At 44.0% G+C, this 13,582-nt stretch overlaps 1 protein-coding gene across 1 annotated transcript in view; it reads left to right on the top strand.

Annotated features, from left to right (window-relative positions):
- The window catches only part of Chn2 (chimerin 2), a 260,580-nt gene that overhangs the window by 143,565 nt on the left and 103,433 nt on the right, over window positions 1-13,582 (top strand). The window contains exon 3 of the mRNA XM_032906467.1: window positions 11,625-11,680. Within this exon, the coding sequence (XP_032762358.1) occupies window positions 11,625-11,680 (56 nt within the window). The remainder of the gene's footprint in view (window positions 1-11,624; window positions 11,681-13,582) is intronic.

Here is a 13,582-nt window from a genome sequence, read left to right as displayed (position 1 = left end):
ATAGACCTTTCTTATGTTCACAGATACCTGCCTGCCTGCTTTGGGGGCCCCACAAGCCTTGTCTTTGCGTTACCATGGTGCCATTGGCCAGGCAGTGAATTTTAAGATAATATCGTATTAGCAAGGCAAAGCCTTCACATAGTAGCTAGAGGGGAGGTTGGAACCAGAAAGTCATCAACTGTACCAGTAACCTGCTGCTCACAGCTGGGGAAGACAAAAGCAGTAGCCAGGGTGGAATGCTTATTCATTATCCACTGGCTGGATGCAGAGCCCAATCGGAGGGCTAGGATCCATCCATCTCAGTCCTAGGAACTGAAGGGTTTGAGTGGGTTCAGCACTGTGCATGCATGCGCTTTCCCATGTTGCCCACAGGAACCTGTTGACTTATCCCTATGTTGATTGACAAGATGAGTCAACTTTTGTTAAGAAAGAATACAATGTTAGCTTTCTCAGTCCTTAGATTTCAAGGGGAGTGAGGTATCCTCTTCACTATCTCCACACTCCTTAGCGACCTCCACCCCTGCCAAACAGGTTGGCAAAGTGGGAGAATTTTCTCCTGTGCTGGAGAAGGTCTCTGGCTAGGGAGGGCCTCCAGTATACATGAGACATCGCTGTAGAAGCAAATGCTACCATGTCACCTTTCTGCTTGTAGAATCACCTTAAAAGTGGCATTCATTCTTGCATTTTGCTTAGGGAGTATGTTTGTTGAGTTAAATCAGAAAGCGACATTTTCAGATGTTGTGACATATTTCATACCTTAAATGTGCCTCGGAGAAATACACACACACACACACACACACACACACACACACACACACACACACACACATTTGATTAGCTAGCCCTTCAAAGACCCTACTGGAAGCTAAGGTAGGAAATTGCCTGGCTTTTGTTTGGCTCTCATGTCAGCATCAGGAGAGATAGACACAAGACCCAAGTGGTACATTGGCTTCCCTTCCATTTTGGCAAACTCCACTGCTCAGAGAGCATAGACCAAGCCTTAGGAGTCTGAAGACCTTCTGGCTGAGAAAAGTTAATGGTGTCTGTTATTAGGGGCCAGAAGGGGAGGTGGCTGCCTGACTTATTGTGCGTCAGGAGCCTTTCCCACCTCCTCTTCCAAACTATCCCTGGAGCATCTGTTCCCAGGTGTGGGCTGTCGAGCCTGCATTTCTCTATGGTTAAGTGATCCAGAGGGTGAGTTTATGGAAGCTGAGCTGCTGACATGAAGCACACTGTCCAGAGTGGACCATGCCTATGCCCTTCAGCTCCACCAACAGCGCCCCTTCTCATTCAGGGTCCTCCTCCCCTCATTCCACCATCTCGCACACTTTCACAACCTCTGCTGCATGTGAATAAACCACTATCTTCCCACCTCCCTACTTCCCAGTGGCCCCTGCCTGGTCTCCCCTTTGGTGAGGTGAAGATAATACCTCCACCCTGGATGTGCTCTAGAATCTTCTGGGAAGGTCTAGGAAAAAAGATTTTGAAGGCTCCTTCCGGATTCATGGAGTGGATTGTGCCAGGAATAGAGACTAGGAATCTATATTTTTATGACAGCTTCCAGTAAATTCTAATGGGATCAGATCCATATGGGACTTTTCCAGCAACTGTGCTAGAAAGCGATTGACTTTGGGCCTGGATATCCAGATTTGAGACTTGGTTTAGTCCGACTGTCTGTGGGACTTTCAATGTCTTCAAAATGAGCCATAGCTTCATTAGCACAAGTAAGTCCTGGAGGAATTTTTTCAGAAGAGTCAGTGAGAACATGCCACTTACATGTTACAACAAGTTCCTAGCCATGACAGTGCCCTCGTTTGCTTTCTGTTGCTGTGATAAACACCATGACCAAAAGCGATTTGGGGAGGAAAGGGTTTATTTAACTTCTAGTCACATTCCATCACTAAGGAAGTTGGGGTTGGAACTCAAGGAAGGAATCTAGAGGCAGGAACTAAAGCAGAGACCATGGAAGAATGCTGCTTACTAGTTTGCTCTCCATGGATCCCTGACCTGCTTTCTTCTATACCCCAAGACCACTTGCCCAAGGGTAGTACCAGTGGGCTGGATCCTCCCATATCAATCATTAATCAACGATGACTAAGAAATATCTCAAAAGATGTTCTTCATCCCTAGCAATTAGGTAAATGCAAATTAAAACAACTTTGAGATTTTGTTTTACTCCAGGAAGAATGGCAAGATCAACAAGGCAGTGGACAACAGATGAGGGGAAGAAGACCCTTCACTCATTGTTGGTGGGATGGTACACTTGTCCAGTCACCCTGGAAATCAGTGTGGCAAAGTCTCAGAAAGCCAAAATTAAATGTATCACATGACCCGGGTATACCAGTCCTTGGCATATGCCAAGAGGACTGGATGACCTATACCACAGATGTCGGCTCAGCCATGTTCATGGTTGTTACATTCGCAGTAGCAAATTGGAGCAACCTGAACACTCTATAACCAGTGCAACTGATGGATAGAAAAGGAAAACGTGGTATGTGAACGCTATGGAATATGATCCAGCCATAAAAGTGAACTTCTGAACTTTGCAAGTAAACTAGAATAGATCATGTTGAAATAGAATAGAATAGAATAGAATAGAATAGAACAGAACAGAACAGAACAGAACAGAACAGAACAGAACAGAACAGAACAGAACAGAACAGAACAGAACAGAACAGAACAGAAACTGGAATAGATCATACTGAGTGATTTTACACCCAGAAAGATAAGGCTCTCTCTCATCTGAGGGTCCTAGTTAAATCTTCAGATGTGAGTATGTAGTTTGTAGTAACTGCAGAAACCAGGAAAATAAAAAGGGACCATTACAGGGTTGGAGCTGAGGGAATAATAGAAAGGGGAATAACAGGGTAAAAGTGATGTGATCAGGAAAACGGGAAAATGGGAGGCTGTAATTAGGGAGAAGGAGCGGGATAGATACAGAAGGAATTGATAAAATAGGCATGTCTAAAAAAAGCATAAGGAATCATGCTATTAACTATCTACTTAAAATGTATTTATGATACATGTAGCCCTCTGTATAAATAGACATTTACTGTTTAAATTAAATGTTCCCATCTGGACTGAATGCTCCCCCTAAGGTCCATAGAGTAGCAACAGCAGCAAAAATAATACCAGGCATGAGAAGCTCTCTTTTGGGTTGTTAAGGGTTGTCCAAAAGACATTAAAATATTATGCAAGATTGCTATTGTACTTGGTTGCCCTTCAGAGGCGGAAGTAAGTCCGGATTGCTGAAGATGCCATCCACCTTGGACACAGAGCACAGAGACTCTGGAGATGGAGCTGACCCAAAAGCACTAGAAGACAAGGTGTCATACAAGTTTCAGAGGGAAATAACCAATAATCCTACCCCATTATGACATCTATAGACCACAGCAATGGCCAGCATGACACAGTCGTAACCCTAAGAGTCAGCAGTGGCATGCATAACTTGGTGGTGGCCAATAGCTTTCTAATTGGACTTAAGATCACTCAACAAGTGGGAAGTCGTGTATGGTACCGGAAACTTAGCCAACTACCCAGGGCAGTCATGGATCTTGGAGGAGAACCTTCAACTGTCACTTTACTAAATTGGCGTAATCCTTAGCTTCCTTCTAAATGTCTGTCCTTATAGAGTCCTTACCTCTCATCAAACAAACCTTTCTTTGCAACAGAAGGAGACAGTTGCAGAAAACTATAACCAGTCTAAATGCAGACTTGTGAAGCCCAGTCCCAACTGATATAATTACGACTTTATACCTAAGGCTCAGGGATCATTGTAGAAGGGGTGGAAAGATCCGACGACACAGAGGAGCAGGGAATTCTCCATGAGCTCCTGTCTCATAGGATGTCAGAGATATGTCTGTAAAGTTTGACCAGCATGACTGCCTAAACACAAGCTGAAGGAAAACGATAGAGATGCAGGTGGGGGACAGCTCAAGAGGCCTTAGCCCCACACAAAGAGCTACAGGCAGCTAAGGAATGTTGAGAGTAGGAGAAGGAGTCTTCCCCAGTGAGAGCTCATCAACTGATTATCCAATCCCAAATGATCAGCCCTGAAAGCATATATACAAGTATACAAGTAACATTATACAGTGTATGTGCATATGCATATATATATGCATATATATATGATAGACATATATGAGAGAGAGAGAGAGAGAGAGAGAGAGAGAGAGAGCATACATGCTGACATGCTGTGAATTTGAAAGAGAGCAAGGGAGGAGTATATATGGGAGGGTTTGGAGAGAGGAAAAGGAAGGGAGAAATTATGTAATTATATTGCAATCTCAAAAATTAAAGAAATGATTGTCAAAAGAGAAGAAAATCCCCAGTCTTGCCCATGGGCCAATCTGGCACAGACATTTTCTCAAATGAGACTCCCTTTTCCTTCCACCCTTTTATCTATACCAACAGCTACCCCCACCTCAGTCCCTCAAAGAGAGACCCATGTCCCTTTACCTGGATGACCCAGGGAAGCCAAATGGCTTCCCCTTGTGCCAGTCTTGGAAGTTCTTGTCCCCTGTGGATGTGTGTCTGTATTGTGACTCCCTCAGATTCACCCTGAAGGCACAGCCTTTCCCTCATCAGGTTCTCTCTGTTCTTAGTGCTGGCATCAATGCAGCACACAGAGCCAAGTGGCTGGCCTTGTGACCCCACATTAGTCAAGACAGATAGTATACCAGAAATAAACACTTGTTTTTATCTATTAATGGTGTTCATGCTAGTGAGGGCTGGGAGGACACCAAACAGCAGGAAGGAGCAGAGTGGGATTGCTGTGCATGGGCACAGATACCAAGGCTTCCCTGAGACACCAAGACTGAAGTGGAGACCTGAATGGATGCCCTGAGTTATCGCCTGGATGGCTCAGGAAAGATCAGCACAGAGAAAGTGAATGTAAATGGCCTGAGGTTGGGAACAAGTAAACCAGGACTTTGAAATCAAAAGACCACAGTTCAGCTAAGTGTTCTCACACTGATAACTGACTTCCCTGTGCTGCCTTTCCACATCTGTAACACAGGTATGTTAGCAATACCAAGTTGGGCTTTCTGGGCTTTGTGAAGACACAGAAGCGTTGTCCAGAGTCACTGGCAGGCTAAGCTTAGTAAGCCCTTCCTTTCTCTGTGCCTGCACCCCATTCACCCTCTCAGCCTCTGCATAATGCTGACAGTGGTGCCTGGCGCTCATACATTTGCTTATATGACTTGCAAAGGAGCATTTAGCTCAGACTTCTCTAGTCTTGTGACAGGAGCCCCTCCCTAGACTCCTCCAACACAGAAGGTATTCACAGAGCTGTCCCCACGAGTCTCCGGAGAACGGTTGGCTTCAGGGAGCACTGACAATGGGAAGAGAGGTGAGAGGGGAATTTTTCTGCGATTCCAGATTCCACTTGAATGTAAACCTATGTGAATTTTACAGAGGCTTTGCAGGGAACAGCCTTTGTAGTTTACACTACACTGTTTCACAGCCTCATCCTGCAATGAGCCAGCCAAGGAGTAAGTGTCCTGCTGGTACAAGATGAACAGAGAGACTTTCTGTGCAGCCTCCCTGGGGTCTTGAGGATGGCAAGAATCCTTGTTTCTCTGTCACTGGCCAGCTTGTCCTCCCATCCCCCTTCTGCAAGCCTTCTTACCAACTCTGTCTCTCAGAGCCTTTCTCTTCTTTTTGAGTAAGGGATACATATCTATGTGTGGATCTCAAATCAGGACACCAGGAAGATATTCATGTGGAGCTCGATCTTGCCGCTGTCCTCCCTCTCTCTCTTCATTTTTCAAAGGCAATTGCTCCCGTTACTTCCTTGCTCCTACCAGAGCTTATTTATAAGGACATAAGCAAGAATGAATATAAACAGACTATTTCTTTGATCCTTCTCTTACAATGAATTTGTATGTCTTTTGTGTGTGTCTCTGTGTGTGTGTGTGTCCGTGTGTGTCTTGTGTTTATACAATAGTCCTCTGCTCTCTGTGGGACATTGGTTCCAGGCCTCCTGCAGATACGGAAGCTGAAGAAGCTGCAGTTGTTACTATAATATCATGTAGTATTTGCACGTGAAAAACACACGGGCTCCTATGGATGCAAGATTACTCTAGATGATTTTCAGTGCCAAATGCAATGTGAAATACAATGTAAACAGTAGTTCCCCAAGTGTTTGGGGGAACGCTGATGAGAAAGAGCAATACATGCTCAGTATGGGCACAGTTTGTTTCTGTGTCTTCAGTGAGTATTTAATTGAATCTGCAGGTGAGAAAGACCTGCATATAGGGGTCTGGCTGTGTACTGCATTCCCTTCGCCCTTTTTTGAACCATAATATATAAGACCTGTAAGGTTAAAGCCCAAACAAAAGATTATAAGACACACACACACACACACATACACACACACACACACACACACACCACACAAACACACACACACACACACACACATACACACACATATCTTCAATACCACTGAGTTCATTTTGTGTTAGTCATCTACTGCACAGCACAATGTCACCCCTTAAATGGGGTTTGTATATCCAGTGAGACTCCATTGCAGAAAACTGATCTTTCTTTGGCCAGTGGCTTTCAATTGCAGATGGCTTTAGGGTTAGGGATGGGGTACTGAGATCCCATCTGCTTGAGACCTGTGCATGCAGCCTCAGTATCTGTGAGTTATATGTGTGTCAGTCCTATTGTGTCCAGATGGCCTTTATTCTATCTCTACCAGTTCTTATGTATGTCCTACCTCCTCTTCCACAGAGATCCCTGAATCCCAAGAGCACAGGTCTAATGGAGTCTGAATAATCCAATGTCACTCTGTGCACTGTCCACTGTCCACTTGTGGGCCTCTGTATTGGTTCCCATCTACTGCAGGGGGAAGCTTCTCTGATGGCGGCTGAACAAGCCCTGATCTATGAGTATAGCAGGATGTTATTGGGAGTCCTTCTATTGCTACTCTCCATAAGCACAACAGTAGTATTTGGTTTTCCCCTAGGTCCCTGACCTATCAAGCCTCAGCCTCAGCTTCCTCGGCACCAAAACAGTGCTGGGTATGCAGTGGACTTAACTCCAATCAGAGAGTGGTTGGTTACTCCCACAAGTTTTGTGCCTCTATTGCACCAGCATGTGACGTAGACAGGTCACCGTTGTAGATCCAAGCGTTTGTACGTGGGTTGCTGTCTACCTTTCTTTGGTTGCTGAAGCGTACCTTCTAGTACCATCAACGCTAGTTAGTAGGGGTGAAGGCTCCAGGTAGTCACTGGCCTAAGTTATTTGTGCTCGGTGAGTTACATAGGGGTTATCTTCAGCAATAGGACCCTATGATCAGTTTGTAAAGAACAACCAAGAAATAACTTTGGCAACAGTCTAAGTTGTTTGGGGGTTTCCATGGGGACCCTTTGTTGAAAAACTCAATTAGATGTCAACTATTCCACTGGAGGGTTCATTTGTAGAAAGAGATGTCTAATTAGAGCTTTGTCTCCCTGATAATTAGTGATTCCATTTGGATTTCTTTCATATATGTGTATATTTTTAAGAAGCATCTACTGGAGTAGGTTTCCATAAGACCCCTCGAATGGCCCTTACTTTTGGCTGTTCTCTCTATTCCATCCCCTCCTTCTCCCCTCGCTCTTTGACCCTCTAATCCAGTCTCCCCAACGCTTATCCTATCTATTCTATCTCACCATCCTAAGGAGCTCCTTCCCTTCCCTCCTAGATCCTTACTAGATCCAAACCACTGTATTTATACAGACTGTAGACTGCCTTTCAAAGACTCAACAGCTAACCTCTACATGTAAGAGAATATATACTATTTTATCTTTGGAGTCTGGGTTATCTTGTTGAAGATGATTTTTTTTTCCTAGCTCCATTCCTTTACCTTCAAATTTCATTAGATTTTTTTTAATAGCTGAGTAATATTTTATTGTGTAAATACACCGCATTTTCTTTATCCATCCATCTATTGATGGATACCTAGGCTGTTTTCAGGTTCTGGCTGTTATAAACAGAGCAAGAAACATGGTTGATCGGTGTCTGTTTAGTAGGATGAAGCATTCTCTGGGGTTATGCTCAAGAGTCGTGTATCTGAATCTTGAGGTAGATCTATTTTTGGTTTCCTGAGGAACTGCCTCACTCATCTCCATAGCGACTGTACATTCCCACCAGCAATAGATCAGTGTTCCCCCGCCTCAGATCTTCACCAGCATAAGTTATCAGGTTTGTTTGTTTTTTTTTTTTTCTTTTTAAATTGATTAGGGCCATTTTAACTGGTATAAGATAAAATCTCAATGTAGTGTTGATTTGCATTTTCCTGATGACTAGGGATATTGAACATGTCTTTAATGTATGATCTCCACCCCATTTTTACTTGTGTTGTTTCTCTGATGTTCATTGTTTATATATTTTGAATTCTTTATATATTTTGGATATTAGCCTGTTGTGTGTAGTTTTACGCTCTACCTGCCTTTGCTCCGGGATTGTCCGCACTACCAGCCCCCTCCAGGCTTCCCTTGAATCCTCGGATAAAAGACACACTCAATTTTTCAGTTTTAACTTGCCTCCTTGGCACAGTTGCTGGGCGCTGCTATCTCCCACCTGGAAAAGCACGCCCTTATTGATTTCTTATCTCCATCTCTCCGCCTGGCCTAAACTTCAGTTGCTAAACTCCCCTGACCACCCACCTGCAGGAGCAGTCTTGGGTGGCCACTGCGTTTTGAGATCTCACATGGTTGCTCAGTTGTCTCTCTCCAAAGCAAAGCAAACTCTGTTCTCCCTTGCTTCCCCTCAACCGCCTCCAGAAATCCGGAAGTCCCGCCTTACCTTCCGCCCAGCAATTGGCCAAGGCTTTCTTTACTGATAGATGAAGAACCAATCGGAGAACCTTAGCATCAGACCCGCTTCCTACATTAGCCCTCTATCGAAAGTGTAGATGGTGAAAAGAAAAACAAGCAAAAAAGCCTTTTACCGTTTTATAGCTGCCACTTTGTCTGAATAATTTTGCCCTTTGACACACAGAATCTTTTCAGTTTCATGAGGTCTCTTCTATTAATTGTAGTTCTTAGTGCCTGTGCTATTGGTGTCCTGTTCAGAAAGTTTCCCGCGCCAGTTCTAGTCCATTGATCAACATGACTGCTTTTATGGCAATCACCTGCTGTTTTTATCACTACAGCTGAGTCACATGGTAGTATAATTTGAGGCTGCGGGGTTGGTTGTGGTACCTTCAGCAGTTCCTTTACCACTCAAGATCGTTTTAGCTGTCCTGGGGATTTTGTGTTTCCATATGAAGCTGGAAGTTGTCTTTTCAAGTCATGTGAAGAATCACGTTGGTACTTTGATGAGGATTGCACTAAATTTGTAGATTACTTTTGGTAGCATGTCGATTTTCACTATATAAATCTTTTTTTAATAATTTTACCCATTCATCTGACATCCTGACTGTCACGAGATAAATCTCACTAATCCACAAACATGGGAAATTTTCCATCTGCTGATAACTTCTTCCATTTCTTTCTTCCATGTCTTAAATTCTTATCATACGAGCCTTTTGCTTGCTTGGTTAGAGTTACCCCAAGTTATATTTTTTGAACCTATTGTGAAAGGTGGGCAACTCACACTTGGAACACGGGGCAGCAGTACCTGGTGTGCTCTATGCCGGTGCTGTGGAGTCCATACTTAATTGGGTAAGAGGGCATCCATGTTGAGCCGAAAGCATGTGGGAGCTGTAATTATAGATGAAGTCCCATGGTTCCCATGTCCATATCCACACTGTGTGCCTCTTCCTTAAGAGTCTCCCATTTGGTTTTCCAGACGGAGATTAAATCAGAAATTTGTACGTGTATTATTGTGTTTTCTTAAAATACCTTATAAAATGTAAACTTTACCTTTTTATAAACTTACTCTGTCTAAAATTAGTCTTTCTTCTTCGTCAAGATTCTACATATAAGATTAACCTCTTTCTTCATGGCAGTGGAGTCTGAGGTGTTGGCATAGGGTAGCAGTTAGCTTGAAGAGGGACACGTGAGGTTCAGCTCAGAGGTAGAGTGCCTGCTCACATAGACAAGGAGCGCTGCATTGAATCCTGGCACTGCAGAAAAGAGAGACAAAGGAAAAACAGGGATTAAAGGAGGAGGGGAGGAATTCAGACTAGCCCAGCAGAAGAAAAATCCCTCATTATAGTCTGAAAAATCCTATTAACTGTCTGGTGAGTTGAGCTGAATGCAGTCACCTGTCTTGTGCACGCCTTGTGCATGCTGTGAGCAAAATAGCATGCAAACCCAGGAAAGTGGCTTGAGAGGAAAGTGCTGCTTTGGACTCAGGCCCTGATCACAGTCTGTTTATTATGTGGGAGCCTGGAGGCAGGAACTGAGGCAGAAGCCACGGAGGGGTGCTGCTTACCTTGCTATCCATGGCTTGCTCAGTCTGTTTTCTTATACTCTGCAGCACCAACAGCCTAAGGGTGGATCCACCCACAGTGGACACAGCCTTCCCCTATCAGTCACTAATTAAGAAAATAGCCCCACAGACTTGTTCCTAAGCCAATCTTATGGTGGCATTTTCTCAACTATGGTTTCTCTTTCCAGGTGATCCTGGTTTGTGCTGAGTTGACAAAAACTAATAAAACAGAACAAAACAACAACCAAACCAAAACAACAAAATCTATTCAGGGCACAAGCCTGTCATTTAAATAGGTTCCGGAACTTATTCCTTAAGATTCGAGAGCGCCCAGGAAAGAGCCAAAGAGAAATGACAGTAGTTGGGACAATGATCAGATGAATGAGAAGCCACAGTGAGAGGTGTGTGTGTGTGTGCGTGTGTGTGCGTGTGTGTGCGTGTGTGTGCGTGTGTGTGTGTGAGAGAGAGAGAGACAGAGACAGAGAGAGAGAGACAGAGAGTGAGAGAGAGAGTGAGAGAGAGACAGACAGAGAGAGAGACACAGAGAGAAACAGAGACAGACAGACAGCAACAAAGGCAGAGACACAGAGAGACAGAGACAGAAAGACAGAGACAGACAGAGACAGAAGCAGAGAGACAGAGACAGAGACAGAGAGCAGCAAAAGCAGAGACACAGAGACAGAGAAAGAAGTCAGAGAGCCAGACAGAGACAGAAGCAGAGAAACAGAGACAGAGAAAGAAGTCAGAGAGCCAGGGACTCAGAGGCTTGGTATTTTCTTCACTCACAGAATCCAGTGTCTTTTACATAACTGTACATTTCATAAATGGCAGTCTCTGATGCCGGGTCTTTTCTCACTGTGTCAGGAGCCATCAGCATTTAAATTGAGGGATCCTGTTATATCATCTTACATGCAGGTACTCACAAGCAGGAATTCATCTCTAAAATAATCAAAAGCATTTTACCTGTATCTAGTCTCCCAAGAAAGCCATAGAATGAACATCGCCAGCAACAATTATGAAGCTAAATTGGCTTTATAAGAGAGGGGGAAAAAATCAATTTTGCTGGTTTGCATTCAGTGACTAATTTCCATATAAATGAGCTGACTTCTGACTTCGCCCAGTCTGAAGAATGTGTCTGTGCTCTGTGGGTTTTTTTATCTTCGGTCCTGAGGCTGAACCCGGCTGAGAACATGTGAAGCTGTGTTGCTTAGGCAGTGCGGCTTCCTAATTATAATCATCATCTTTTCTTTTGGCAGTGTATCAGCTCCAGCAAGAGGCACCTCGTCCCAAGAGGATCATTTGTCCCCGGGAGGTCGGTACTCAGCTCTCTGCAGTACACCTTGTTAAGTGTGATGTATTGGCAGCTCAGTGGGATGATGCTGGAGGGGCTTCGGGTTTCCTGGGGGGCGATTTATATTAACGTTTGGCACAGTGTCACCAAATTGAATGTCTTCATAACTATATAGATTGAGACTACATGTTATCTCAGTACCTGGTTTTACGATCAGATGTCTCACATCTTTAACAAATACAGAGATAAACAAAACTCTTTGTAAATGCCACAAAACATGTAATGCCCTTGTTTTGTGTCACAGGGGCTCTGACTCTTTTCAGGATTCTTTATTAGCTTATGCTAATTAAATACAATTACGGGTTTCATTGTGGCGTTTTATACATGTTTATATCATATTCGCCCCCATATCTAGGCGTGTCCCCATCCCACTAATCTTCTTATTTGTAACTAGCCCACCCCGTGTGTGCATGTGTCCCAAGAAGTTTCATTCCGGTTGGTAATAGCAGCATGGGCGCCTTACAGAATACTACAGTGCACTACTAAACAAGATGGCTCTAGCTCTCCTAGCATCCATTAGCTACCCATGAATCCTCAGAGGTGGGTGGGGCCTCCTGGGCACCGTCTCCCTCTGTGACAGAAGATTGGCAAGGCTGATGTTGTGCAGATCTTGAGGCCTTGTGCAGGCAATCAGAGATGCTGTGTGGCCAAGAGTCCTGCTCTCTCATTGTCCCCACCCTCCCTTCAGCCAGCAATGTCACCTGAGCTTTGGAGGGACTGATAGGGGTGTCCCATCTATGACTTGGCATTCATCCAATCACTTCCGTTTAACAATCTGACAAATTAGGAGCCCCTGTAGTTAATGTTCCCCCATTTAAAAAAAAAAAAAAAAGGCTTCTCTGGCCAAAGATGGCCGCAGCAGTTATTCTTGGGCACACGCAGTTATTTAGAAGGCAATTTGGTGGCCATGTTTTAGCAAAGCAAAAGCTAGGCCTTCCTGCTAGGCCTTCTGACCTCGCCATCTGTGACATGTGACCAGGTGTAAACCATTATGCTTTAGTTCTTTTTATCATGCTCCGTTATGAAATGTTTCCAGAAAACACACCAAACTGCTAAATTCTTGGGTATAAATCTAGTAGTTCTATCATGTTTACTTGACATTTTAAAAATAATAAAGCTGTATGTTCAAAGTAACTATGTTCTGATCCTGGAAATAGCATTCAGAATGCATTTGCTCATAAAAACTCCAACAAGCTCGCAGAAGCTTCCATTGCTCTCCCCAACCCCTTAATAAGTGGGTTTGCTCATCGCAAGCTTTAAAGAGCAAGATCAAAGTGCTGTTTCCTGTTTTTATCCCGATCTGTTTGTAAATAGCCCACCTAATACCCTTCGAGCCAAAGGCCCGTGGGTCTGAGCTGCTTTCGGTATTGTTTGAGTTAAGTACAGAGCAGCAGCTTCTAACGCTCTCTGTTGGCCCACGCCAAGTGAGGAGCCTCCCGTGCCAGCACTCGTGAGACTCATTAGGGAACATCAGTGATTTGGGTGGTTTTGAACCTATTTCAAAGACTCAAATACGTGCGTCCCTGTAACCACAGCTACCTTATCTCTCTCTCTCTCTCACATGTTAGCCAGTTTCCCACTTACAATTTTACTTCTGTGGAAAGGGAGTGAAATTCATCAGATAATCTTGATTTTAATAGAGAGTATAGACTTCCTCATCTCAGGAATGTCGCTAGAGAGGGAGAAAGATCTGACTATGAAAACAGCCCAAGATGAGTTCTACTTTCCTGGGCAGTCTGATGGTCTTATCTGCTCCTCTGCGTCATCCTGTGGATAGTCGGTAACATGTACACAAGAGAAAAGTTAATTTGCTTTAAGTGAAATCAGAGTTGTGAAAGTGGCTACTGAAATTCACCCGCTGCT

Source organism: Rattus rattus, chromosome 6 (genome assembly GCF_011064425.1).
Source record: "Rattus rattus isolate New Zealand chromosome 6, Rrattus_CSIRO_v1, whole genome shotgun sequence".
NCBI lineage: Eukaryota > Metazoa > Chordata > Mammalia > Rodentia > Muridae > Rattus > Rattus rattus.
Note: the sequence above shows the minus strand (reverse complement) of the source record. Positions and strands in the feature narration are given on the sequence as shown.